Source organism: Phacochoerus africanus, chromosome 4 (assembly GCF_016906955.1).
Source record: "Phacochoerus africanus isolate WHEZ1 chromosome 4, ROS_Pafr_v1, whole genome shotgun sequence".
Classification (NCBI taxonomy): domain Eukaryota; kingdom Metazoa; phylum Chordata; class Mammalia; order Artiodactyla; family Suidae; genus Phacochoerus; species Phacochoerus africanus.
In genome coordinates, this window is record NC_062547.1 from 67456966 (window position 1) to 67484741 (window position 27776).

The following is a 27776-nucleotide window of genomic DNA, read 5'->3' on the forward strand; positions in this document are numbered from 1 at the left end:
GAAAGATGAAGAGCTGAGCTGGGGTCTGTCTTTGCCGCACTCTCAGGGGTCCCTGTGTCCCTGGAGGAGGTGACCTCATGGTCTGAAGATGCGGAGAACCGTGACGCTGTAGCCCCAGGAGCAGAGGTGGACAAGGACAGAGGAAGGCTGGTGGTCATCACCAAGTCTCCTGCAGGGCTGGTGCCAGGGGAGGAGAAGTGATGGCCGGGGTTGGATGGGGTCAGAACCTGGCTGGTTCCCTCCCTAGACTCTGGATTCCCCGTGGAGAATGTCTCAGGCATTTTGGGAGGAATCGTGCTTGACGGTGGGTTTGTTCCTCCCGGAGCACTTGAGCCAGGAGCCACCTTGGTCACAGCTGTCGACACGGACACCGTGGCTCTGCTGACGCTCAGGGTCACATCTGTGGCCGCTGTTTCAGATGAAGCCGTGGTTCCCAGAGGTCGGGGTGTGGTATCCTGGGTGATGCTTGTGCTGCTGCCGCCTGTCACTGAGGTGTCGGTGGGAAGCAGAAGCTCCTCAGTGGTTGGGCCAGCTGTGACGTCCTGGGTGAGTGTGTTTGAAGATGGTTCTCTGAGTGAGGTTGTGTCAGGGAAGCTTGTCCATGGCTCAGTGGATGCAGAATCCATCCGTCTGTCGGGGGAGGTGTCGACAAAGCTCGCCTCGCTGGTCAGTGTTTCCATTTTAAGACGTGTCTCTGTCCACTCAGTTGGTTGGGGTCCAGTAAAGGTTTGACTTGTGCCTGTACTTTCCCATGTTTCGTCGGCTGGGATGCTGGAACCAGGTGTCCTGGAGAGGCCGGCGCTCTCGGGGGCGTCTGTGCCGAGGCTGGGCCTTTCAGAGGCGGTGTGGGGGCTTCCGAGCTCCCTCTCTGGATGTGATGGAGAGACCCGAGTTGCACCTGTTCTGCTCTCAGCAGTGCCAACACCTGAGGAGGGGCCAGACGTGGTCATCGAATTGTTTTCTGTTCCAGAATCAGAGGCCTCAGATGGAGAGACAGATGCAGACCAGGGTCCTCTGGGAGGCCTTCCGGTCATGGACAGAGGGGTGTTGTTCTCCTCTGAGATGGAGCTGCTGGAAGGAGATGTGGTTTTCACGCCTGGATCACTGGTGATGCTGAGGGGGCCAGGACCTGCTGATGGTTCAGAAGCCAAGGTACTGCCTGTGGAGATGCTGGGTCTGTCTGTGGCATCAGGGGAGGTGCTAAGGGTGAAGACACTCCTTGTTGTTCCTTCCTCTGATGGAGATGTCCAGGCCAGTGGGGAAGTTGTATTTCTGACTCGTTCGGCACTGGTTTCTGCACGACTTCCTGAACGAAGGAGAGACGAGCTGGGGTCTGTCTTTGCCGCACTCTCAGGGGTCCCTGTGTCCCTGGAGGAGGTGACCTCATGGTCTGAAGATGCGGAGAACCGTGACGCTGTAGCCCCAGGAGCAGAGGTGGACAAGGACAGAGGAAGGCTGGTGGTCATCACCAAGTCTCCTGCAGGGCTGGTGCCAGGGGAGGAGAAGTGATGGCCGGGGTTGGATGGGGTCAGAACCTGGCTGGTTCCCTCCCTAGACTCTGGATTCCCCGTGGAGAATGTCTCAGGCATTTTGGGAGGAATCGTGCTTGACGGTGGGTTTGTTCCTCCCGGAGCACTTGAGCCAGGAGCCACCTTGGTCACAGCTGTCGACACGGACACCGTGGCTCTGCTGACGCTCAGGGTCACATCTGTGGCCGCTGTTTCAGATGAAGCCGTGGTTCCCAGAGGTCGGGGTGTGGTATCCTGGGTGATGCTTGTGCTGCTGCCGCCTGTCACTGAGGTGTCGGTGGGAAGCAGAAGCTCCTCAGTGGTTGGGCCAGCTGTGACGTCCTGGGTGAGTGTGTTTGAAGATGGTTCTCTGAGTGAGGTTGTGTCAGGGAAGCTTGTCCATGGCTCAGTGGATGCAGAATCCATCCGTCTGTCGGGGGAGGTGTCGACAAAGCTCGCCTCGCTGGTCAGTGTTTCCATTTTAAGACGTGTCTCTGTCCACTCAGTTGGTTGGGGTCCAGTAAAGGTTTGACTTGTGCCTGTACTTTCCCATGTTTCGTCGGCTGGGATGCTGGAACCAGGTGTCCTGGAGAGGCCGGCGCTCTCGGGGGCGTCTGTGCCGAGGCTGGGCCTTTCAGAGGCGGTGTGGGGGCTTCCGAGCTCCCTCTCTGGATGTGATGGAGAGACCCGAGTTGCACCTGTTCTGCTCTCAGCAGTGCCAACACCTGAGGAGGGGCCAGACGTGGTCATCGAATTGTTTTCTGTTCCAGAATCAGAGGCCTCAGATGGAGAGACAGATGCAGACCAGGGTCCTCTGGGAGGCCTTCCGGTCATGGACAGAGGGGTGTTGTTCTCCTCTGAGATGGAGCTGCTGGAAGGAGATGTGGTTTTCACGCCTGGATCACTGGTGATGCTGAGGGGGCCAGGACCTGCTGATGGTTCAGAAGCCAAGGTACTGCCTGTGGAGATGCTGGGTCTGTCTGTGGCATCAGGGGAGGTGCTAAGGGTGAAGACACTCCTTGTTGTTCCTTCCTCTGATGGAGATGTCCAGGCCAGTGGGGAAGTTGTATTTCTGACTCGTTCGGCACTGGTTTCTGCACGACTTCCTGAACGAAGGAGAGACGAGCTGGGGTCTGTCTTTGCCGCACTCTCAGGGGTCCCTGTGTCCCTGGAGGAGGTGACCTCATGGTCTGAAGATGCGGAGAACCGTGACGCTGTAGCCCCAGGAGCAGAGGTGGACAAGGACAGAGGAAGGCTGGTGGTCATCACCAAGTCTCCTGCAGGGCTGGTGCCAGGGGAGGAGAAGTGATGGCCGGGGTTGGATGGGGTCAGAACCTGGCTGGTTCCCTCCCTAGACTCTGGATTCCCCGTGGAGAATGTCTCAGGCATTTTGGGAGGAATCGTGCTTGACGGTGGGTTTGTTCCTCCCGGAGCACTTGAGCCAGGAGCCACCTTGGTCACAGCTGTCGACACGGACACCGTGGCTCTGCTGACGCTCAGGGTCACATCTGTGGCCGCTGTTTCAGATGAAGCCGTGGTTCCCAGAGGTCGGGGTGTGGTATCCTGGGTGATGCTTGTGCTGCTGCCGCCTGTCACTGAGGTGTCGGTGGGAAGCAGAAGCTCCTCAGTGGTTGGGCCAGCTGTGACGTCCTGGGTGAGTGTGTTTGAAGATGGTTCTCTGAGTGAGGTTGTGTCAGGGAAGCTTGTCCATGGCTCAGTGGATGCAGAATCCATCCGTCTGTCGGGGGAGGTGTCGACAAAGCTCGCCTCGCTGGTCAGTGTTTCCATTTTAAGACGTGTCTCTGTCCACTCAGTTGGTTGGGGTCCAGTAAAGGTTTGACTTGTGCCTGTACTTTCCCATGTTTCGTCGGCTGGGATGCTGGAACCAGGTGTCCTGGAGAGGCCGGCGCTCTCGGGGGCGTCTGTGCCGAGGCTGGGCCTTTCAGAGGCGGTGTGGGGGCTTCCGAGCTCCCTCTCTGGATGTGATGGAGAGACCCGAGTTGCACCTGTTCTGCTCTCAGCAGTGCCAACACCTGAGGAGGGGCCAGACGTGGTCATCGAATTGTTTTCTGTTCCAGAATCAGAGGCCTCAGATGGAGAGACAGATGCAGACCAGGGTCCTCTGGGAGGCCTTCCGGTCATGGACAGAGGGGTGTTGTTCTCCTCTGAGATGGAGCTGCTGGAAGGAGATGTGGTTTTCACGCCTGGATCACTGGTGATGCTGAGGGGGCCAGGACCTGCTGATGGTTCAGAAGCCAAGGTACTGCCTGTGGAGATGCTGGGTCTGTCTGTGGCATCAGGGGAGGTGCTAAGGGTGAAGACACTCCTTGTTGTTCCTTCCTCTGATGGAGATGTCCAGGCCAGTGGGGAAGTTGTATTTCTGACTCGTTCGGCACTGGTTTCTGCACGACTTCCTGAACGAAGGAGAGACGAGCTGGGGTCTGTCTTTGCCGCACTCTCAGGGGTCCCTGTGTCCCTGGAGGAGGTGACCTCATGGTCTGAAGATGCGGAGAACCGTGACGCTGTAGCCCCAGGAGCAGAGGTGGACAAGGACAGAGGAAGGCTGGTGGTCATCACCAAGTCTCCTGCAGGGCTGGTGCCAGGGGAGGAGAAGTGATGGCCGGGGTTGGATGGGGTCAGAACCTGGCTGGTTCCCTCCCTAGACTCTGGATTCCCCGTGGAGAATGTCTCAGGCATTTTGGGAGGAATCGTGCTTGACGGTGGGTTTGTTCCTCCCGGAGCACTTGAGCCAGGAGCCACCTTGGTCACAGCTGTCGACACGGACACCGTGGCTCTGCTGACGCTCAGGGTCACATCTGTGGCCGCTGTTTCAGATGAAGCCGTGGTTCCCAGAGGTCGGGGTGTGGTATCCTGGGTGATGCTTGTGCTGCTGCCGCCTGTCACTGAGGTGTCGGTGGGAAGCAGAAGCTCCTCAGTGGTTGGGCCAGCTGTGACGTCCTGGGTGAGTGTGTTTGAAGATGGTTCTCTGAGTGAGGTTGTGTCAGGGAAGCTTGTCCATGGCTCAGTGGATGCAGAATCCATCCGTCTGTCGGGGGAGGTGTCGACAAAGCTCGCCTCGCTGGTCAGTGTTTCCATTTTAAGACGTGTCTCTGTCCACTCAGTTGGTTGGGGTCCAGTAAAGGTTTGACTTGTGCCTGTACTTTCCCATGTTTCGTCGGCTGGGATGCTGGAACCAGGTGTCCTGGAGAGGCCGGCGCTCTCGGGGGCGTCTGTGCCGAGGCTGGGCCTTTCAGAGGCGGTGTGGGGGCTTCCGAGCTCCCTCTCTGGATGTGATGGAGAGACCCGAGTTGCACCTGTTCTGCTCTCAGCAGTGCCAACACCTGAGGAGGGGCCAGACGTGGTCATCGAATTGTTTTCTGTTCCAGAATCAGAGGCCTCAGATGGAGAGACAGATGCAGACCAGGGTCCTCTGGGAGGCCTTCCGGTCATGGACAGAGGGGTGTTGTTCTCCTCTGAGATGGAGCTGCTGGAAGGAGATGTGGTTTTCACGCCTGGATCACTGGTGATGCTGAGGGGGCCAGGACCTGCTGATGGTTCAGAAGCCAAGGTACTGCCTGTGGAGATGCTGGGTCTGTCTGTGGCATCAGGGGAGGTGCTAAGGGTGAAGACACTCCTTGTTGTTCCTTCCTCTGATGGAGATGTCCAGGCCAGTGGGGAAGTTGTATTTCTGACTCGTTCGGCACTGGTTTCTGCACGACTTCCTGAACGAAGGAGAGACGAGCTGGGGTCTGTCTTTGCCGCACTCTCAGGGGTCCCTGTGTCCCTGGAGGAGGTGACCTCATGGTCTGAAGATGCGGAGAACCGTGACGCTGTAGCCCCAGGAGCAGAGGTGGACAAGGACAGAGGAAGGCTGGTGGTCATCACCAAGTCTCCTGCAGGGCTGGTGCCAGGGGAGGAGAAGTGATGGCCGGGGTTGGATGGGGTCAGAACCTGGCTGGTTCCCTCCCTAGACTCTGGATTCCCCGTGGAGAATGTCTCAGGCATTTTGGGAGGAATCGTGCTTGACGGTGGGTTTGTTCCTCCCGGAGCACTTGAGCCAGGAGCCACCTTGGTCACAGCTGTCGACACGGACACCGTGGCTCTGCTGACGCTCAGGGTCACATCTGTGGCCGCTGTTTCAGATGAAGCCGTGGTTCCCAGAGGTCGGGGTGTGGTATCCTGGGTGATGCTTGTGCTGCTGCCGCCTGTCACTGAGGTGTCGGTGGGAAGCAGAAGCTCCTCAGTGGTTGGGCCAGCTGTGACGTCCTGGGTGAGTGTGTTTGAAGATGGTTCTCTGAGTGAGGTTGTGTCAGGGAAGCTTGTCCATGGCTCAGTGGATGCAGAATCCATCCGTCTGTCGGGGGAGGTGTCGACAAAGCTCGCCTCGCTGGTCAGTGTTTCCATTTTAAGACGTGTCTCTGTCCACTCAGTTGGTTGGGGTCCAGTAAAGGTTTGACTTGTGCCTGTACTTTCCCATGTTTCGTCGGCTGGGATGCTGGAACCAGGTGTCCTGGAGAGGCCGGCGCTCTCGGGGGCGTCTGTGCCGAGGCTGGGCCTTTCAGAGGCGGTGTGGGGGCTTCCGAGCTCCCTCTCTGGATGTGATGGAGAGACCCGAGTTGCACCTGTTCTGCTCTCAGCAGTGCCAACACCTGAGGAGGGGCCAGACGTGGTCATCGAATTGTTTTCTGTTCCAGAATCAGAGGCCTCAGATGGAGAGACAGATGCAGACCAGGGTCCTCTGGGAGGCCTTCCGGTCATGGACAGAGGGGTGTTGTTCTCCTCTGAGATGGAGCTGCTGGAAGGAGATGTGGTTTTCACGCCTGGATCACTGGTGATGCTGAGGGGGCCAGGACCTGCTGATGGTTCAGAAGCCAAGGTACTGCCTGTGGAGATGCTGGGTCTGTCTGTGGCATCAGGGGAGGTGCTAAGGGTGAAGACACTCCTTGTTGTTCCTTCCTCTGATGGAGATGTCCAGGCCAGTGGGGAAGTTGTATTTCTGACTCGTTCGGCACTGGTTTCTGCACGACTTCCTGAACGAAGGAGAGACGAGCTGGGGTCTGTCTTTGCCGCACTCTCAGGGGTCCCTGTGTCCCTGGAGGAGGTGACCTCATGGTCTGAAGATGCGGAGAACCGTGACGCTGTAGCCCCAGGAGCAGAGGTGGACAAGGACAGAGGAAGGCTGGTGGTCATCACCAAGTCTCCTGCAGGGCTGGTGCCAGGGGAGGAGAAGTGATGGCCGGGGTTGGATGGGGTCAGAACCTGGCTGGTTCCCTCCCTAGACTCTGGATTCCCCGTGGAGAATGTCTCAGGCATTTTGGGAGGAATCGTGCTTGACGGTGGGTTTGTTCCTCCCGGAGCACTTGAGCCAGGAGCCACCTTGGTCACAGCTGTCGACACGGACACCGTGGCTCTGCTGACGCTCAGGGTCACATCTGTGGCCGCTGTTTCAGATGAAGCCGTGGTTCCCAGAGGTCGGGGTGTGGTATCCTGGGTGATGCTTGTGCTGCTGCCGCCTGTCACTGAGGTGTCGGTGGGAAGCAGAAGCTCCTCAGTGGTTGGGCCAGCTGTGACGTCCTGGGTGAGTGTGTTTGAAGATGGTTCTCTGAGTGAGGTTGTGTCAGGGAAGCTTGTCCATGGCTCAGTGGATGCAGAATCCATCCGTCTGTCGGGGGAGGTGTCGACAAAGCTCGCCTCGCTGGTCAGTGTTTCCATTTTAAGACGTGTCTCTGTCCACTCAGTTGGTTGGGGTCCAGTAAAGGTTTGACTTGTGCCTGTACTTTCCCATGTTTCGTCGGCTGGGATGCTGGAACCAGGTGTCCTGGAGAGGCCGGCGCTCTCGGGGGCGTCTGTGCCGAGGCTGGGCCTTTCAGAGGCGGTGTGGGGGCTTCCGAGCTCCCTCTCTGGATGTGATGGAGAGACCCGAGTTGCACCTGTTCTGCTCTCAGCAGTGCCAACACCTGAGGAGGGGCCAGACGTGGTCATCGAATTGTTTTCTGTTCCAGAATCAGAGGCCTCAGATGGAGAGACAGATGCAGACCAGGGTCCTCTGGGAGGCCTTCCGGTCATGGACAGAGGGGTGTTGTTCTCCTCTGAGATGGAGCTGCTGGAAGGAGATGTGGTTTTCACGCCTGGATCACTGGTGATGCTGAGGGGGCCAGGACCTGCTGATGGTTCAGAAGCCAAGGTACTGCCTGTGGAGATGCTGGGTCTGTCTGTGGCATCAGGGGAGGTGCTAAGGGTGAAGACACTCCTTGTTGTTCCTTCCTCTGATGGAGATGTCCAGGCCAGTGGGGAAGTTGTATTTCTGACTCGTTCGGCACTGGTTTCTGCACGACTTCCTGAACGAAGGAGAGACGAGCTGGGGTCTGTCTTTGCCGCACTCTCAGGGGTCCCTGTGTCCCTGGAGGAGGTGACCTCATGGTCTGAAGATGCGGAGAACCGTGACGCTGTAGCCCCAGGAGCAGAGGTGGACAAGGACAGAGGAAGGCTGGTGGTCATCACCAAGTCTCCTGCAGGGCTGGTGCCAGGGGAGGAGAAGTGATGGCCGGGGTTGGATGGGGTCAGAACCTGGCTGGTTCCCTCCCTAGACTCTGGATTCCCCGTGGAGAATGTCTCAGGCATTTTGGGAGGAATCGTGCTTGACGGTGGGTTTGTTCCTCCCGGAGCACTTGAGCCAGGAGCCACCTTGGTCACAGCTGTCGACACGGACACCGTGGCTCTGCTGACGCTCAGGGTCACATCTGTGGCCGCTGTTTCAGATGAAGCCGTGGTTCCCAGAGGTCGGGGTGTGGTATCCTGGGTGATGCTTGTGCTGCTGCCGCCTGTCACTGAGGTGTCGGTGGGAAGCAGAAGCTCCTCAGTGGTTGGGCCAGCTGTGACGTCCTGGGTGAGTGTGTTTGAAGATGGTTCTCTGAGTGAGGTTGTGTCAGGGAAGCTTGTCCATGGCTCAGTGGATGCAGAATCCATCCGTCTGTCGGGGGAGGTGTCGACAAAGCTCGCCTCGCTGGTCAGTGTTTCCATTTTAAGACGTGTCTCTGTCCACTCAGTTGGTTGGGGTCCAGTAAAGGTTTGACTTGTGCCTGTACTTTCCCATGTTTCGTCGGCTGGGATGCTGGAACCAGGTGTCCTGGAGAGGCCGGCGCTCTCGGGGGCGTCTGTGCCGAGGCTGGGCCTTTCAGAGGCGGTGTGGGGGCTTCCGAGCTCCCTCTCTGGATGTGATGGAGAGACCCGAGTTGCACCTGTTCTGCTCTCAGCAGTGCCAACACCTGAGGAGGGGCCAGACGTGGTCATCGAATTGTTTTCTGTTCCAGAATCAGAGGCCTCAGATGGAGAGACAGATGCAGACCAGGGTCCTCTGGGAGGCCTTCCGGTCATGGACAGAGGGGTGTTGTTCTCCTCTGAGATGGAGCTGCTGGAAGGAGATGTGGTTTTCACGCCTGGATCACTGGTGATGCTGAGGGGGCCAGGACCTGCTGATGGTTCAGAAGCCAAGGTACTGCCTGTGGAGATGCTGGGTCTGTCTGTGGCATCAGGGGAGGTGCTAAGGGTGAAGACACTCCTTGTTGTTCCTTCCTCTGATGGAGATGTCCAGGCCAGTGGGGAAGTTGTATTTCTGACTCGTTCGGCACTGGTTTCTGCACGACTTCCTGAACGAAGGAGAGACGAGCTGGGGTCTGTCTTTGCCGCACTCTCAGGGGTCCCTGTGTCCCTGGAGGAGGTGACCTCATGGTCTGAAGATGCGGAGAACCGTGACGCTGTAGCCCCAGGAGCAGAGGTGGACAAGGACAGAGGAAGGCTGGTGGTCATCACCAAGTCTCCTGCAGGGCTGGTGCCAGGGGAGGAGAAGTGATGGCCGGGGTTGGATGGGGTCAGAACCTGGCTGGTTCCCTCCCTAGACTCTGGATTCCCCGTGGAGAATGTCTCAGGCATTTTGGGAGGAATCGTGCTTGACGGTGGGTTTGTTCCTCCCGGAGCACTTGAGCCAGGAGCCACCTTGGTCACAGCTGTCGACACGGACACCGTGGCTCTGCTGACGCTCAGGGTCACATCTGTGGCCGCTGTTTCAGATGAAGCCGTGGTTCCCAGAGGTCGGGGTGTGGTATCCTGGGTGATGCTTGTGCTGCTGCCGCCTGTCACTGAGGTGTCGGTGGGAAGCAGAAGCTCCTCAGTGGTTGGGCCAGCTGTGACGTCCTGGGTGAGTGTGTTTGAAGATGGTTCTCTGAGTGAGGTTGTGTCAGGGAAGCTTGTCCATGGCTCAGTGGATGCAGAATCCATCCGTCTGTCGGGGGAGGTGTCGACAAAGCTCGCCTCGCTGGTCAGTGTTTCCATTTTAAGACGTGTCTCTGTCCACTCAGTTGGTTGGGGTCCAGTAAAGGTTTGACTTGTGCCTGTACTTTCCCATGTTTCGTCGGCTGGGATGCTGGAACCAGGTGTCCTGGAGAGGCCGGCGCTCTCGGGGGCGTCTGTGCCGAGGCTGGGCCTTTCAGAGGTGATGTGGCGGCTTCGGTGTAATGGAGAGACCTGAAGATATCTTTGCTCTCTGTTGTCATCAGTGCTCAGATCTGAGGAGGGGATAGAGGTTATGAAGGCATTGTATTCTCTTCCAGATTTGGAGGTGTCAGCTGAAGCCACAGATGCTCTCAACATTCCCTTAGTCTCCTTTTCAGTGTTTGCCTGACGGTCATTAGTTTTGTCTGAAGGAAAGGTGCCAGAAGATGTGGTTCTCCCTACTGCAACACTAGTTCTTTTGAGCTTAGCAAGACTTCCTTGTTCTGCAGATGTTAAAGTCTTGGTTGTGCTAAGGCTGGTTGAATTTGTGGTATCCCAGAATGTGGAATTCTTCCTTTCTTTGTTTTCAGTGTTCTTGCCCAGTGTTGACGCAGTGGGTCCTGTGGGTTCAATTGCGGATTGTTCATCGTTATGTCTTAGGAGTGCAAGTTAAAAATATTCTTCTGAGTGTAATTGGCTGCGTCCATGGTGTATGCAAGTTCTCAGGCTAGGGATCAAATTGGAGCTGCAGCTGCCGCCTACACCACAGCCACAGCAACGCCAGATGTTAGTTGTGTCTGCGACCTACACCACAGTTCACCACAACACCGGGTCCCTATCCCACTGAGTGAGGCCAGGAATGGAACCCACGTCCTCATGGATCCTAGTCAGATTTGTTCATTGCTTAGGCACAGATGGAACTTCCCTGCAATATTTTTTTGGTATGAAATGAAGTGAGGAATTCTCTGGGCTTCCGTTGGGCCAAGCTCTGAGTGTAAGAGCTGCTATAGGTAGGAGTTTGGGAGAGGTTGGGCAACCCTTTGGATCAAGAATACCTGCATTTGGGCAGGAGAAATGGGGGTGGTGTATGGCAACCACAGAAAGCTCTCAAAATAAAAATCAGACTTTCTCAGTACTCTCCCTTGAATCTTTCTTTCTTTCTTTCTTTTTTTTTTTCTATTTTAGGACAGCACCTGCATGCAGCACGTGGAAGTTCCCAGGCTAGTGGTTGGAATTAGAGCCATAGCCGCCGGCCTACGCCACAGCCAGAGCAACGTGGGATCCGAGCTGCGTCTGCAACCTACACCACAGCTCAGGGCAACACCATATCCTTAACCCACTTCGTGAGGCCAGGGATCAAACCTGCATCCTCATGGGTCCTAGTCGGGTTCATTAACCACTGAGCCATGAAGGGAACTCCCTCTCCCTCAAATCTTTCAATGGATCCTCCCTGGCCACAGGGAGCATCAAATCCTTAAGGATCCATCTTCTTGTCTCTCTAACATGGTGGTTCGCAACGAGGTATGACTGTTTCCTCCAGAAAACACACATCAGCCATGCTTTTTTCTTCTTGCTCTCATAGTAGGTAAGCCACATTTTCATGTACATTACTATTATTATTTTTCCACATTAAGACTTTAATTTTATTTTTTTATTGTTTTAAAGTATAGTTGATTTACAGTGTTGTGCCAATTTCTGCTATACAACATAGTCACCCAATCACACACACACACATACATATATATACATTTTTTTTCTTATACTATCTTCTATGATGGTCTATCCCAAGAGATCGGATAGAGTTCTTTGTGCTATACTGTAGGACCTCATGGCTTATCCATTCTTTTTTTTTTTTTAATTTTTTTTTTTTTTTGGTTTTTAGGGCCACACCTGCAGCATACAGAAGTTCCTAGGTTAGGGTTCTAGTTGGAGCTGCAGCAGCTGGCCTATGCCACAGCCACAGCCATGTGGGATCCGAGCCTCATCTGCAACCTACACCCCAGTTCATGGCAACGCTGGCTCCTAAACCCACTGAACAAGGCCGGGGATTAAACCCGCATCCTCATGGATACTAGTAGGGTTCATTATTGCTGAGCCACAAAGGGAACTCCTGCTTAATCATCCTAAATATAATAATTTCCATCTACCAACCCCAAACTCCTTGTAGTTATGCATTTTTAGTTGTCACAACTAGTGGTATTCTCCTTCCATCTAGTGGTCAGAAGCTGGAGATGCAGCTAACAACACTTTAATGCACAGCATAGCCCCCTCTGCCAAGAACTATCTGGCCGCAGTGGCAATAGCGTTGAGGCTGAGAATCCTTGCTCTCACCTTCCCTCCCATAACATTCGTCCTCCTATCTCCTTTAAGCCACAGCCACGTTCCTCCAGTTCCCCAGCCAAACATCACAATCCTTCACTCATCTTTCCCTTCTGTCTGCAAAGACCGCCATGCCCTTTCCACAAATTAATACCCATTCATCATTTTAAGATTTACCTTAAGTTACTGCATTCATTCTTTTCTCTTTACTGAATTTTGTTACTGTTCTACAAGGAGCATATATTATTTTCTTCTTAACAAGGTCCTTTCCCCCCTCCCTTTTCTGAAGACAAAATTCATACAGCTCATTTGAGAACATTAGAATTTTCAGGACTGTCTGAGAACGAACGTAAATATTGCTGCTCATTATTTTCTTCTATAAATTGTCAAAAATACATAAGTTTAGTTTGTTGGGGTTTTTTTTTGCCTGTAGCTGTTCAGTTTTCCCACCACCATTAAAAATTTTTTTTATGAAAGTATAGTTGATTTACAATGCTGTTCCACTTTCTGTGTACAGACAGCAAAGTGACTCAGCTATGCATACATATCCCAAGAGACTGGATATACTTCCCTGCACTACACAATAGGACCCCATTACTTACCCATTCTAAATGCAATAGTCTGTGGAGTTCCCACCATGGCTCAGTGGAAACTCACATGAGGATGTGAATTCGATCCCTGGCCTTGCTCAGTGGGTTAAGGATCCAGCATTGCTGTGACCTATGGTGTAGGTCACAGATGCGGCTTGGATCCTGAGTTGTTGTGGCTGTTGCATAGACTGGCAGCTGCAGCTCTGATTTGACCCCTAGCCTGGGAATTTCCATATGCCACATGCATGGGCCTTTAAAAAAAAAAAAAAAAAAGAAGAAGAAGTAATGATTTGCATCTACTAACCCCAAAAAGGGGTAGGTGGAGTGTGGAGGGAAAAATGAGTGAAGGAGATGAATTGTATGGTGATAGAGGGAACTAAGCTTTTGGTGGTGAGCGATAGTGCATACAGAAGTCAAAAAATAAGTTGTACACATAAAACTTATATAATGTTATAAACCAATGTTACTCCAATAAATTTTTTTTTTGTCTTTTTTTTTAGGGCCACACAACAGGTGAGCCACATCAGGAAATCCACACCTCAATAATTTTTTTTTTGTCTTTTTGCCTTTTCTAGGGCTGCTCCCATGGCATATGGAGGTTCCCAGGCTAGGGGTCGAATCAGAGCTGTAGCCACCAGCCTACAGCAGAGCCACAGCAACGCGGGATCCAAGCCTCGTCTGCAACCTACACCACAGCTCACGGCAATGCCAGATCCTTAACCCACTGAGCAAGGCCAGGGATCAAACCCGCAACCTCATGGTTCCTAGTCAGATTCGTTAACCACTGAGCCATGATGAGAATTCCATCCACACCTCAATAAATTTTTAAAAACACACTTCAAGCATCTCCTGCTCTAGAAAGTCTTCTTTGAAGCTATATTATGATTTATAATAAATATATATTTGGTCTTTGTCCCCTTTTCTAACAAAGAGCTCCTAAAACTCTTTGAATTTCCTAACTGATGAGAGTGATAAAGATGCCTTTTGCTATGTTAATGAGGTGACATTTAAAATTGATGTACAGCTGATGTAAAATTTTATATTAGTTTCAGGGGTAAAGCGTAATGATTCAGTATTTCTACAGATGATATAATCTCCATTAAAAATTATTACAAGATAATGGCTATACATCCCTGGGCTGTACAATATATCTTTGTTGATCATCTATTTTATACATAGTGGTTTGTATCTTTTAACCTCCTATTCCTAACTTATCCCTTCCCCCTTTTCCTTTGGTAATTACTACTTTGTTTTCTATATCTCCGAATCTGTTTCTCTTTTGCATAAACATTCACCTGCATTTTCTTAGATTTCACTTAGAAGTGATAACATACAGTATTTGTCTTTCTTTGTCTGACTTGCTTCACTAAGCATAATGTTCTCTAGGTCCATCCATGTCACTGCAAATGGCAGAATTATACACCACGATCAAGTTGGATCAAGTCTACATGCACAGATCTCAGGTTCAATTCACTTCATAGCAACTCATTATCTTCCCTCCCTAAAATTAAGCCAAGTGCAATCTCCCTCCTCAGGACAGGACATGACATGCAGAGTGGGAAGAATCTGGAGAAAGTGAACTCACCTGGATTCAAATATCAGCTCTGTCACTTAACTAGCTGTGTGACCTGAGGTGAATTACTTAAACTCTCTGAGCCTTGCCTCCTCACGTATTGGGGATAACACACAGGGCTTTTGTGAAGTTGCAATGAAGTGGTGTATATAAAGCAGTTAGCACCATGCAGGGCAGAAGATAAGGACCTAATAAATGCTGGTTGTTACTATTCTTTGTTTATTACCTACCCACAGAGCTGATGAGTGAGGTTAGAAATGAATTGTGAGGTGACAGTCTGGTGGTTCCAGATGTCACTTAGCCTGAGTCTGGCACAAAGACTATTGCATTCCAAGGCCCCCCTGTGGGAGAAGGACCAAAGTTGCTTATCTCTTCAGGATGCAGCATTAAGGAAAAATCTTCCTTTTTTTTTTTCTTTTCTTGCATTTTAGGGTTGTACTCATGGCATATGGAGGTTCCCAGGATAGGGTTTGAATTGGAGCTGCAGCTGGCCACAGCAACACAGGATCTGAACCATGTCTTCGACCTAGGCCACAGCTCATTTGGCAAGACTGGATCCTTAATCTATTGAATGAGGCCAGGGATCAAACCTGCATCCTCATGGATGCTAGTCAGGTTCATTACTGCTGAGCTACAATGGGAACTCCGAATCTTTTCTTCATGACTTTCTCTTCTTTCCAAAGGAATTGTAACCAAGCAGAACCCTATGCCGCCTTCCAAAGACAGACACCCGCCCCCCCTCCATGACCTCTACATGCCTCTTATTTGTAGAAAAACTTTAGCCTCCTTGGCTTTCCCTGAGTTCTGAAGAATAAATTTCATCAGGGAAGTGAGAAAATGCTGAAGGAAAACAGTCAACAAGACAAAATAATAGTTTAGTCATTTAAGTCAAGGACCCTTTAGGGAGTTCCCACTGTGGCACAGTGGAAACGAATCCGACTAGTATCCACGAGGTCGCAGGTTTGATTCCTGGCCTCGATCAGTGGGTTAAGGATCTGTAGTTGCTGTCAGCTCTGGTGTAGGTCCCAGACTCAGCTCAGATCCCAAGTTGCTGTGGCTGTGATCCCGAGTTGCTGTGGCTGTGGTATAGACTGGCAGCTGCAACTCTGATTCGATCCCTAGCCTGGTAACTTCCAGATACCACAGGTACAGCCCTAAAAAGCAAAAATAAATAAATAAAAATAAAAATAAAGTCAAAGACCTTTAGTTCCTTCTTAAGAGCTATAGATAATATTCTGGAATTTCCTGTCGTGGCACAGCAGAAACTAATCCGACTAGGAACCATGAGGTTGTGGGTTTGATCCCTGGCCTTGCTCAGTGGGTTAAGGATCCAGCGTTGCTGTAAGCCATGGTGTAGGTCGCAGACATGGCTTGGATCTGGCATTGCTGTGGCTGTGGCATAGGCAGGCAGCTATAGCTCCGATTCGACCCCTAGCCTGGGAACCTCCATATGCTGCAGATGCAGCCCTAAAAGGACAAAAGACAAAAAAGAAAAGAAAAAAGAGCTATAGATAATATTCCAAGCCACATCCTTTGAGCTATTTTTTCGGATACTGAAAACCCCAGCAGGTAGAAGTTAACTGTATGCTGCCCACAAGCACACAGACCTCACACCGGTTGGAAGCTGAAGTTGATGATACTGACTCCCAATGCCCTCACCACAAACTAATCAGAAGAACATCTACAAGCTGATCACACACCCCACATCCTTCCTCACCCTGTTTTTAAATACCTTTCTCTGATGACTGAATTGCTTTTTTGTACAGCAGAAATTATCACAACTTTGTAAATTAACTATGCCTCATTAAAGCTGAATAAAAGCAATAATTGATTTTGCCACTAAACGACAACAACAAACCCTTTCTCTGAAAGCCATCAAAGAGTTCAGGTCTTTGAAACACTAGTTGCCCAGACTCCTTGGTTGGGGCAGTGCAACAAATAAATGCTGCACTTTGTTTCACTAGAACCTGTGTCAGTAGATTGGCTTTATTGTGCACTCGGGTGAGTGGATCCAAGTTTGACTTGGTAACAGAATCTCTACAGACTCATTTCATTCTACAGACACCATTTCATTCATTCATTCCAGACCCTAAGCTCCACATTTACCCAACCTACAAAGATTTCTTTTTCTTTTCTTTCCTTTTTTTTTTTCCTGTCTCTATAAGGCTGCACCCATGACATATGGAGGTTCCCAGGCTAGGGGTCAAATCAGAGCTGTTGCTGCTGGTCTACACCACAACCACAGCAAGGCCAGATCTAAGCCATGTCTGTGAGCTACACAACAGTTTGCAACAACACCAGATCCTTAACCCACTGAGCAAGGCCAGGGATCTAACCTGCGTCCTCATGGATGCAGGTCAGATTCGTTTCCACTGGGCCTCAGTGGGAACTCCCAACCTGCACATATTTCTTGAGCACCTCAAGAATGGGCCAGCCCTTATTCTAGGTTGTGGGGATAGAGCAATGAACAAGACTTACTCACTCATGATGTTTACATTCTGGTGGGTGAATCAGACCACAACTCATCCAGGAGATCAGTAAGTAATGTTCTTTCAGGGAACAAGGAAGGTTTTTTGAAGCACCTCCATCAAGGGGACAGGATTGAGATTTGGGATAGGTAGATAAGGGAAGACTTCTAGGAGGCGATGTGTAGGGAGTGACTGAGGGAAGAGAGGGTGTTTTTAATGGGGAACCCATGTTCATGGCCAATGGAACAACATAGGCAAAGGCCCTTGTTTCTGAGGCTGGGACCAACCTGACCCACCCCAGGAATTTCAAAGAGGACTCCTTGCTTGGTCTGAGTGCATTGAGCAAATAGGACTGAAGTATGAGGTGAGCAGCCAGGCAGGCAGGGGTCAGGGATACAGGTCAAGGTAAGAAGCTTAGATTTTCTTTGAAGTGCAGTAAAAGATCCCTGGAAGGTTTGAAGCAAAGGGTGGGTTATGACCAGGTAGATTAAAAAATCCCACTAATCTGAAAAGATATATGCACCCCCAATGTTCATAGCAGCATTACTTACAATTGCCAAGCTAGGAAAGCAACCTAAATGTCTATCAACAGATAAACAGATAAAAGAGATGTTACATATATATGCACACACATATATATACATATACACATACGTACATATATGTATGTCTATATATATAGACATAGATATAGACAATGGAATACTACTCAGCCATAAAAAAGAAGGAAATTTTGCCATTTGTTGCAACATGGACAGACTTGGAGGGCATTATGCTTAGTGAAATAAGTCAGTCAGAGAAAGATAAATGGTATCATGATGTCATTGTATGTGGAATCCAATACAACAAAATAATGAGTATAGAGAAAAGAAGCAGGAGTTCCCATTGTGGCACAGTGGAAATGAATCCAACTAGTATCCATGAGGATGCGGGTTCAATCCCTGGCCTTGCTCAGTGGGTTAAGGATCCGGTGTTGCCACGAGCTGTGATGTAGGTCGCAGATGAAGCTTGGATCCCATGTTGCTATGGCTGTAGCTATGGCACAGGCCAGTAGCTGTAGCTCTGATTCAACTCTTAGCCTAGGAATGTCCATGTGCTGTGGGTGTGGCCTTAAAAGCACACACACACACACACACATACACACACACACACATACACACACAGAAGCAGACTCACAGGTATAGAGAACAAACTAGTGGTTAGCAATGGGGAAGGGGAAGAGCAATATAGGGGTAGTAGATGGGAGGCACAAACTATCGGCTGTAGGACAGGCCCAAGGATGAACTGTACAAGAGGAATATAGCCAATATTCTGTAATAACTGTAAATGGAAAGGAACTTTTAAAAATTCTATGTAAATAAAGTTTTTTCTCTGTATGGCCGCACCTGTGGCATACAGAAGTTCCTGGGCTAGGGACAGTATTGGAGCTTCAGCTGCCAGCCTATGCCAAAGCCACAGCAACCTGGGATCTGAGCCATATCTGCGACCTACACTGCAGCTTGCAGCAATTCTGGATCCTTAACCCACTGACCGGCCCCTGGGATTAAACCAGCATCCTCACGGATGCTATGTCAGGTTCTTAACCAGCTGAGTTGTGACAGGAACTCCAGCAATGCCTTCTTTGTTGTGAAATCATTTCCATTCTACAGGTGAATAAACAGAGGTGGAGAATGGCAAAGTCACTTTCCAGGGTAATGTAGCTAATGAAGGGCAAAGCTGATACCTGGGCCTGTGTTTCTTGGACTGCCCATCTGACTCCTGAGTGCTGCCTGGGAACACCTCTGTTTGGTTCTGTATACCCTGCCCACCAGGTCCCAGGTGCCAGGGGCCCAGTCATCCCTCCTCAGCAGGCAGAGGTAGACTCTCGCACCCCTCGAGCTGAGGACCAGCCTTGCTTTTAAGTAGCAGGGGTGCAATCAGACATAAATGGCTTCCTTTGATGAGGTGGTTGATGTCCTGGGGATCTTGCAGGAGTTTGCTTTTTTTCCCCTTCATTTTTTAAAAAATTAAAGTATAGTTGAATTACAATGTTCTTTCAATTTCTGCTCTACAGCAAAGTGACCCAGACATACATATATATATATATATATATATACGTTCTTTTTCTCATACTATCTTCCATCATGTTCTATGCCAAGAGATTGGATATAGGTCCCTGTGCTATACAGCAGGACCTTATTGCTTATCAATTCTAAATGTAATGGTTTGCATCTACCAACTCCAAACTCCCCATTCATCCCACTACCCCACCCCACTTGGCAACTACAAGTCTGTTCTCCATATCTGTGAGTTCGTTTCTGCAGGAGTTTGCTCTTGATAACCCAGGAGATGATAACTAGCATACCAAGCTCAGGGACTCAAGATTTAAAACGAACAATGACCTTACAGCTACACTTCTTTTTTTTAAATTTCTGCTTTCATTTTTATTTATTTATTTATTTGTTTATTTGCTTTTTAGGACCACACCCACAGCATATGGAGTTTCCCAGGCTAGAGGTCCAATCGGAGCTACAGCTGCCAGCCTACACCACAGCCACAGCAATGCAGGATTCGAGCCGCATCTGTGCCTAAACCACAGCTCACAGCAATGTCAGATCCTTAACCCACTGAGTGAGGCCAGGGATCCAACCCGCAACCTCATGTTTCCTAGATGGAACTGTTTCCACTGCGCCACAATGAGAACTCCTACACTTCTTTCTATAATAATAGTTTGGTTAGGTTTTTAAAAAAAATTGGGGGGCATGAGAAGTCCCTGGGCCAGGGAATCAAACATGCACCACAGCAGTAACAACACAGATCTTTAACCTGCTGACCACCAGGGAATGCCAATAACAGGTTTATTAAGATGATGAGGATGGAAAAAAAATAAGAGCAAAAATGAAACTGTGAAGATGAGGCTAATGAATCCAGAAAGGAGTCTGAGACAACCCAGAACAGATCCCGAAACAGGAATGCAGCAGGAATTCAGAATTCCTTCTCATCCTCCCAGAGGAGAGCTGCCCGCTGACACTGTCTGCACAGGGCAAGAAGCAGAGGCTCATTCTTCATAAACTGAGCGACAGTGGAAGGAGGCAGAGCTCAGAGCTTGTCCCTCTTTGGCTGGGTTTCTCCCCAGTGTGGGGTGCTGTGGCCTTGCCTGGCTTGCAGGCTCAGGCATGGTCACCTCTGGCAATTGTGCTTCTGAGAGACGGCTTTTTGTCTCCAGAGCCTCATCCAAGGTGAGCCATGTTTTCCTGAAGAACAGGGCTCTGAAGAAGATCAGGACTCAAAAAATAGGCTGGATATTTGCCCAGCCAAGGATGTCCCCCCAAAGAGGCTGAACCATCAGGACAGAGCCCAGGCTGACTATGGGTACCACTTGATACAAACTCAGGGCTCCTCCAGGGGGCGCTGTGAGGATGGCGGGCACTGAGTGCCTCTACGGAGAGCTGACGGCTGGGTTTGTCCTGGGGCTCTCAAAGGAGGTTGCAGCTGTCAGAAAAGATGTTTTTGCTCATCTTCATGCCAGTACTGGCAGCCTGAGCTTGGGTTTTGCTCTGGACAGTGCAGACAGACTAGCATCCCCTCAGGCCAGCAGGGCATTGGTCACGACTAGGGAATGAGGCTGCAGACCAGTAGTTCTCACCAAGTGAGATTTGCACCTCCTCTATTCATGCAACAAATATTTACTGCACTATGTTCCAGGTCCTGGGACAGGCTGCACTGGACAGTGTTCGGGGACATTTTTGGTTGTCATGATCGGGGAGGGTGGGGGAGGGTTGGTTGCTATTGGCATCTTGTGGGTAGAGACCCCAGGGATGCTGCTTGACACCCTACAATGCACAGGATAACTACCCCTCTCACAACAAAGAATGATCCAGATCCAGATATATTGACCTCTGTCCCAACGGAGAAACCGTCTTCTAGTGTGTCTAGTGGGATTGTTCTAGGCTGTAGCATTTGAGGCTGTTTCATGGAGAAAACAGGAACCCAATTTTGTGGGTTGCCAACATCAAAAAAGTAAGAGAGTATGGGGTTTCTGCTGTAGCACAATGGGTGTCTCTGTAGTGGCAGGGACATGGGTTCAATCCCCTACCTGGTATAGTAGGTTAAAGATCCAGTGTTGCTATATCTGTGGCATAGTTTGCAGCTGCAGCTCAGATTCAATCCCTGGCCTGGGAACTTCCATATGCTGCCAGGAAGCCAAAAAAGAAAAAGAAAAAAAAAAGGTAAGAAAGTACCATAGAATAATAAGACATCAGGGCACATTGAGTGAAGCAGGGGTAAGTTATTTTACGAAAGTACTTTCAGATACACACACCTCTACACACAACTGGTTACAAGGTACAATGGAGTTCTTATTCTGGGTCCCAGTCTACAAAGTCTGGCAGATGTTCCTGCATCAGCTCATCCTCTGATATCCAGCTCTGTCTGGCTTCCTTCTCTAGCCCATCTCTTCTCTTAGCCCTGGAGTTACTGGGAAGGGGGTGGGAATGGGGTCACAAGGGAGCTGATGTCAGTACCACTGGGGGTTTACAGAGCCAGGCTGCCTAAACCAGCGGCCTGACCTTGAGCGAGTCACATGACTAATGGTGCCTCAGTTTCTTTATCTGCAAACTGGAAATGCTAACAGTATGCATTTCGTTAGGTCACTATGAATATTAAATGAAGTAATCTAGGAGATCCCCAGTGGCACAGTGGGTTAAGGATCCAGCATTGTCACTGCTATGGCCTGGGTCACAGCTGTGGCATGGGTTTGATCCCTGGCTCTAGAACTTCTGCATGTTGTGGGAGTGGCCAAAAAAAAATGAAATTCTATATTTAGTTTTCTGAGGAACCTCCATACTGTACTAATTTACATTCCCACCAACAGTGAAGGAGGGTACGATTTTCTCCACACCCTTTCCAGCCCTTTGTTATTTGTTGACTTCTTAATGATGGCCATTCTGACTGGTTTGAGGTGGTACCTCATTGTAGTTTTGATTTGCATTTCTCTATTAATTAGTGATGTTGAGCATTTTTTTTCCATTTTTTAAAATTTTTTATTATTTTTTTATTATTCAAATGAGTTGAGCATTTTCTCAAATGCCTACTGGCCAACCATATGTCTTCTTTGGACAAATGTCTATTTCAGTCTTCTACTCTTTTTTTTTTTTTTTTTTGGCTTTTTAGGGCTGCACCTGAGGCATATGGAGTTTCCCAGACTAGGGGTCTAATTGGAGCTACAGCTGCTGGCCTACACCACAGCCACAGCAATGCCAGATTCGAGCTGCGTCTGAGACCTATACCACAGCTCACAGCAACACCGGATCTTCAACCCACTGAGCAAGGCCAGGGGTTGAACCCGCAACCTCATGGTTCCTAGTCGGATTCCTTTCTGCTGTGCCAGGATGGGAACTCCCTGCCATTTTTTGATTGGGTTGTTTGCTTTTCGGTTGCTGAATTGTACAATTTGTTTGTATATTTTGGAAATTAGGCCTTTTCTGTTGCATTGTTTGAAAAGATTTTCTCCCATTCCGTGGGTTGTCTTTTCTTTTTTCCTTTTTTTTTTTTTTTTTTTTTTGCTTTTTAGGGCCGTGTCTGTGGCATATGGAGGTTCCCAGGCTAGGGGTGGAATTGGAGCTACAGCTGCCAGCCTACACCACAGCCACAGCCACAGCCACAGCAACGTGGGATCTGGATCCAAGCCACATCTGCAACCTACACCACAGCTCACGGCAATGCCAGATCCTTAACGAACCCACAATGTCATGGTTACCAGTTGGATTCGTTGCCACTGTGCCACTATGGGAACTCTCCTCTTTTCATTTTTTTAATGGTTTCCTTTGCTGTGCAAAAGCTTCTGAGTTTAATTAGGTCCCATGCCATATGATCTAGCAATCCCACTCCTGGGTATATATCTGGACAAAACTTTCATTCAAAAACATACATGCACCCCTATGTTCATTGCAGTACTATTCACAATAGAAAAGACATGGAAACAACCTAAATGTCCATCAACAGATGAATGGATTGAGAAGATGTGGTACATATATACAACGGAATACTACTCAGCCATAAAAAAGAATGAAATGCTATTTACAGCAACATGGATGGAAATAGAGATTCTCATACCAAGTAAAGTAAGTCAGAAAGAGAAAGACAAGTACCGTAAGTTATGTGGAATCTAAAATATGGCACCTACCTATCTGAAATATCTATCTATCTAAAATATGATCCTACCTGCAAAACAGAAACAGATTATAGACATGGAGAGCAGACTTGTGTTGTAGGGGTGAGAGTGGGGGCAAGTGGGATGGACAGGGAATTTGGGGCTGGTAGACACAAACTATTACATTTAGTTTATATATACACAAACATACAAACATATGACTGCACCACTAGGCTGTACAGAAGAAATTGACACTACACTGTAAATCCACTATACTCTAATTAAAAAAAAATAATCTATGTAAATGGTTTAAAACAGTTTGGCACATGACAGTGTTCTTGGTTAGCTAATATTATTACCATGACTCAGTGTAGCAAGAACTTTTCATGGGATTTATCATATAATAATTATTATTACTATTACTATTAAAAGAAGGAGGAGGTAGCTGGGATCAAAGCTACTGAGAGGGAGTAGGTCAGAATCAGAGAAGGTGGGGAGATTCACTTTGTGTTGGGGAGACACAAAGCTGGATGCCCAAAGGACAGCTGTCCCAGAACAGACCTGGCAAGGGGCAGGGTGGTCCACTGGGAGTGGGATGAGAGGTCCAGCGTGGGGGTGGGGGTGGGGGGCAAGATGCCCCACTGCACTGCAGTGTCTGTTCCCTTGACTGTTGGGAGGCATGGCTCCATAAAGGTATGGGGCCAGACCAGTTAGAGCAGCTCCTTGGGCCTCTCCTCCCAGGTAGAGACCCAAAGCCGGGGCCCTGGGAGGAAGGCACCCAGCCCAGGATGGCCGTGGAACTGCCAAGCCAATCCCCACTGGCAGGAGGGGCCTCATGGAATGGGCAGAGTCCCCGGCTCCTACTGGGCCCATGCTGCACCCACAGGGCTGGCTGAAGGGTCCTTTGGGAGTTTCTTTTCTCTTCTCTTTTCTTCTTTTCTCTCCTTTCCTTTCCTTCCTCCATCCCTCCCTTCTGTCCTTCCTTCCTTCCTTTTTTCTTTTTCCTTCCTTCCTTCCTTCCTTCCTTCCTTCCTTCCTTCCTTCCTTCCTTCCTTCCTTCCTTCCTTCCTTCCTTCCTTCTCTTGCAACAATTATTTACCTCTCACCCACCATGTGCCGGGTACTAGGACAGGCTGCTAAGAAGACACACCAGGAAGGGAATAAGAAAGATCGAGATGGGATGTAATCAACTTGCCCTTGGACTTTCTCAACTTTTGCACTTAAGGGTCAGTCTTACATCCCAGGAACTCCCTCAGTCTCAGGTAACCCAGATGGCTGCTCGCTCTCCTGAGATGTGCCCTCCTGACCTGGTATTTACTCCCCACAGCTCTGGGTTTATGATGCATTAAGGCCCTTGGGGATAGCTCTGAGCAGGAGAAAGATGAGGGAGCAGGCTGGTACTTGTGCCCACAAGCTAGACCTGGATAGTGGGATGCAGAGTGTGGTGTTTTGGGTCAGACAAACCAGGATGGAAGGCCAGATCTACCCTTGGCCACATGAGAAACCTTCCCCTTTGAGCTTCTGTCCCTTCACCTTTGAGATGGGGACAGCCATCTCAACCCCTCTGGAACTTTAGGTCTCCCTGAAGGAGGGAGGGGCTCATTCACCTGCTGACCTGGGGACAGCCCTGGGAGCATCATGTGACCAGAAGGACAAACTGGGTATAAAGAAGCCCAGAGCTGCTCCACTACCCAGACCCAACACCTTCCTTTTTAGGGGAGGCTGCCCATAACTGGAAAGAAAGGTGACTTTGTTCCTCAAGAAATGTGAGCAAACCTTCCTTCTTTTCCTGGAGCTGAGTCACAGGGGTGAAAGACTCCGAAATTCTGGCCAAAGCAATTTATACTCTGGAACCCAGCTCTCAGCTCCAAACACACTCCACTCCCACACCTAACCTCTCCCATTCCCCCTCCCTTTGTACCACCCTCCCTGGACCTTAAATATCTCAGCTGGGCCTGGACTGGGGTGATGACCACTGTCCAGGGACTCAGAAAGGGGATCAAGAGCACAGCAAGATCTTTATACGCTCTGTGCCGGCATGGCCCTGGGGGAGCTCTGCTGGGAAGAAGGGGGTGATGGAAGACTGCTGTTGTCCCTCTGGGGGAGGTACCCAAGGGCCAGGAAATGGCCAGGGGAGGAGAAGTCTTGCTCAACCCTCAGTCTCTTCCCAGGCAGAGGGGGAAGGTCTGGGAGCCATTCAGAAATGGGGGTTTTGATCTCTGCTCTGTGACTTTAAACAAAAGGCTCAACCTCTCTGAGCTTCAGTTTCCTCTTCAGTAAAATAGGAGGCAACACACCCCCATTCTCACCCATTCAGGCTCAATCCAGAAATACAGGTAAAAGACCTGGCACAGGAGTTCCCTGGTGGCACAGCAGGTTAAGGAACCAGCATTGTTACTGAAGTGGCTCGGGTCGCTGCTGTAGCGTGGGTTCGATCCCTGCCCCGGGAATTTCCACATGCTTTGGGTACAGGTTTAAAAAAAAAAAAAAAAAAAAAAAAGCCCTGGCACATGTTAGGCACATAATACAAAATGATGACTACTACAGTCCTCTGGGATCGTGGAGTGTTTCAGCCACAAGGGCAAGGAAGGAAAGAGCATAAGATGCAGACGTAAAAGAAGATCCATCGGACAGGGTCCAGGATGGAAGAAGAGGTGAGCGAAGAATGGATCTCCCCCAGCTCTGAATTTTTTATTTTTTAATTTCTTTTTCTTTTTAGGGCCACACCTGTGGCATGTAGAAGTTCCTAGGCTAGGTGTCAAATCAGAGCTGCAGATGCCAGCCTACACCACAGCCACAGCGATGCCAGATCTGAGCCTTGTCTGAGACCTACACACAACTCATGGCAACACCAAATCCTTAACCCACTGAGCGAGGCCAAAGATCAATCCCCCTTCCTCACAGATACTAGTCAGGTTCTTAACCCGCTGAACCACTACAGGAACTCCAGCTCCGGATTTTTTAAAATTTTACTCTTTGTGGAAATAGAAACTCAGAGAGATTAGGTGCCAGGCCCAAGGACACACAGCCTGTCAGCACTGGATTTCTTTTCATCTCTGCCTAGATATTAAAGGAGTCTTTTCCAGCATTTAAGTCCAAAGTCCTGAAGAGTGTCTGAATCGATACCAATCCTCGGAGGAATCCCTGCCCGGACAGGTCTCATTTACTGTGGAAATGATGGGGCGGCGGGGGGCGGGGGGGGGGGCAGAGAGAGGGGGAGGGGTGTTAACCCTTAATCCAGGCTACCAGCCCTCCCAGAGGTAGAAGCAGGAGTCTGCTGAGTTTGAACAGCCTTCAGGATCAGACGCTGAGGGAGCCCTGGGGTCAAAAGCAGTTAAATAGCCTCTGTTTGTGGTGGCAGGCTTTGGGGACAGCTCAGGGGGACACACCCCATCAGAGGTGGCGGAATTGTCCTGTGCAAACCCGCCCACCATTCAGGCCATTGTGTGGACTCCTCACAATGGCTTCCAACTGCCAAGCTCTTCCCTGGGGGCCAGAGAGCCAGCCTGGGTGACTCAGGACCTTGGGGGCTGGGATGCCCTCTCCACCTGCACCCAGAGCTGCTACAGAGGGGAGGGTGGAGGAGGCTCCCAGGCTGCCAGTGTCTGGGGCCTGAGGCCCTCAAGATGGGGAAGCAAGCCACCCTTCTTGCCCTCTCTCCCCTTCAGGCCCTAGTGGCCTCCGTTTCCCAGCCAAGCACTTGGGACAGTCCTTCCTCTTGGGAGGAGTAAACAAACCGATATTTAAGCACTTGGCACATAGCAGATGCTTGTTCTACAAGCCTGATTATCTTGTTGAACACAAGAGAGGTTTGGCTGGGGAGCCCTGACTGGTAAAAGAGTTTGGGGGTCTGGGCAGCCTTGGAGTCACACCTGAAGGGTCGTGGACCTTTTGCCTGTAGGGGAAAGACCTTGGTCACTTCCCCCAACACCAAGCTGGACTCCCACCTTTACCTGAGGCCAGTGGGCTTTCTCTGGTTAGCCAGGGCCAAGCTGACCCCATAAATGACCAACAGGCCTTCGAAGTCTTCCCCCTCCATGGGATCTAAGAACACGGCTCCCTCTCACCTTTCTGCTTCCACCCTTCCCCTCAGCATCCTTCTATCATGCAGCCCAAATACACTCACATCACACTGAAGAACCCAAACACCTTGCACCTTCCTGCCCCTGGCTTTTGCCCACCCAGTTCTCCCTGCTCGGAGCATCTTCTTTCCTTTTTCCTTGAATCACGCCTGTAGAAATCTCTGCCAACCTATCGCTGTCCTAAAGTTTAGGCAATCTGTGCCCCCCCGCCCCAGCACCCCTAAGGTGGCGAAGTTCCTTCCTGCTCAGCCTTGTACCAAGAGAGATGGGCACCTCCCTGCCTCACCCACCAGCCTAGAGCTCCTAGAAAAGCCCCAGGCTGTGACCTGCTCATTTCCTACCCAAGAAGTGAGCACAGGTCCTGGGATCAGAGGTGTCAATTAAAACAAAACAAAAAACCCAAAAAGCAAAAAACCAAAAAACTCACTGTGAGTGAGCCAGTGAAAGAAGGGAAGCCCAGGCATCTCTGATCCTGTAAGATTTAATTCTCAAGGCAGTGGTTTTGTGAACTCTTTCCCCCAGTCAGTTTGGAAAAGGCAGCCTCACCTGGTTGGCTGTGATGGAGGCTTTTGCCAATAAGCAGAAGCCCCCTCATGGGTGCATGGGAAGCCTGAGGCACCTGTCACATCGGCCCCCTCTCCTCTGGGAATCTGTCTGACTCCCCGCCCCCCAGCCCCCCTTACCTGGCCCACAGGTGAGGAGGAGGCTCAAGGTCAGAGCCACCAGGTGCCCTTGCCGACGGGACCCCAGGTGTGCAGGGCCTTCCCTGCCCATCCTCTTGCACTGCTCCTCACACCCCAAAGGAGCCCCAGCGACTGAACCCAGCCCAGCCCTGGCC

The 27776-nt window shown here is 50.5% G+C and overlaps 1 protein-coding gene across 1 annotated transcript; it reads right to left on the reverse strand.

The window, feature by feature from the left end:
- Window positions 1–5: 5 nt before the first annotated feature.
- Window positions 6–27776, reverse strand: LOC125124648 (mucin-16-like; the record flags this gene model as incomplete). The annotated part of the gene is made up of 2 exons (XM_047774692.1): window positions 27622–27776; window positions 6–10396 (listed from the first exon to the last, which is right to left on the reverse strand). Coding segments are annotated over exons 1-2 (10482 nt in total), but the record flags the coding sequence as incomplete, so codon positions are not given.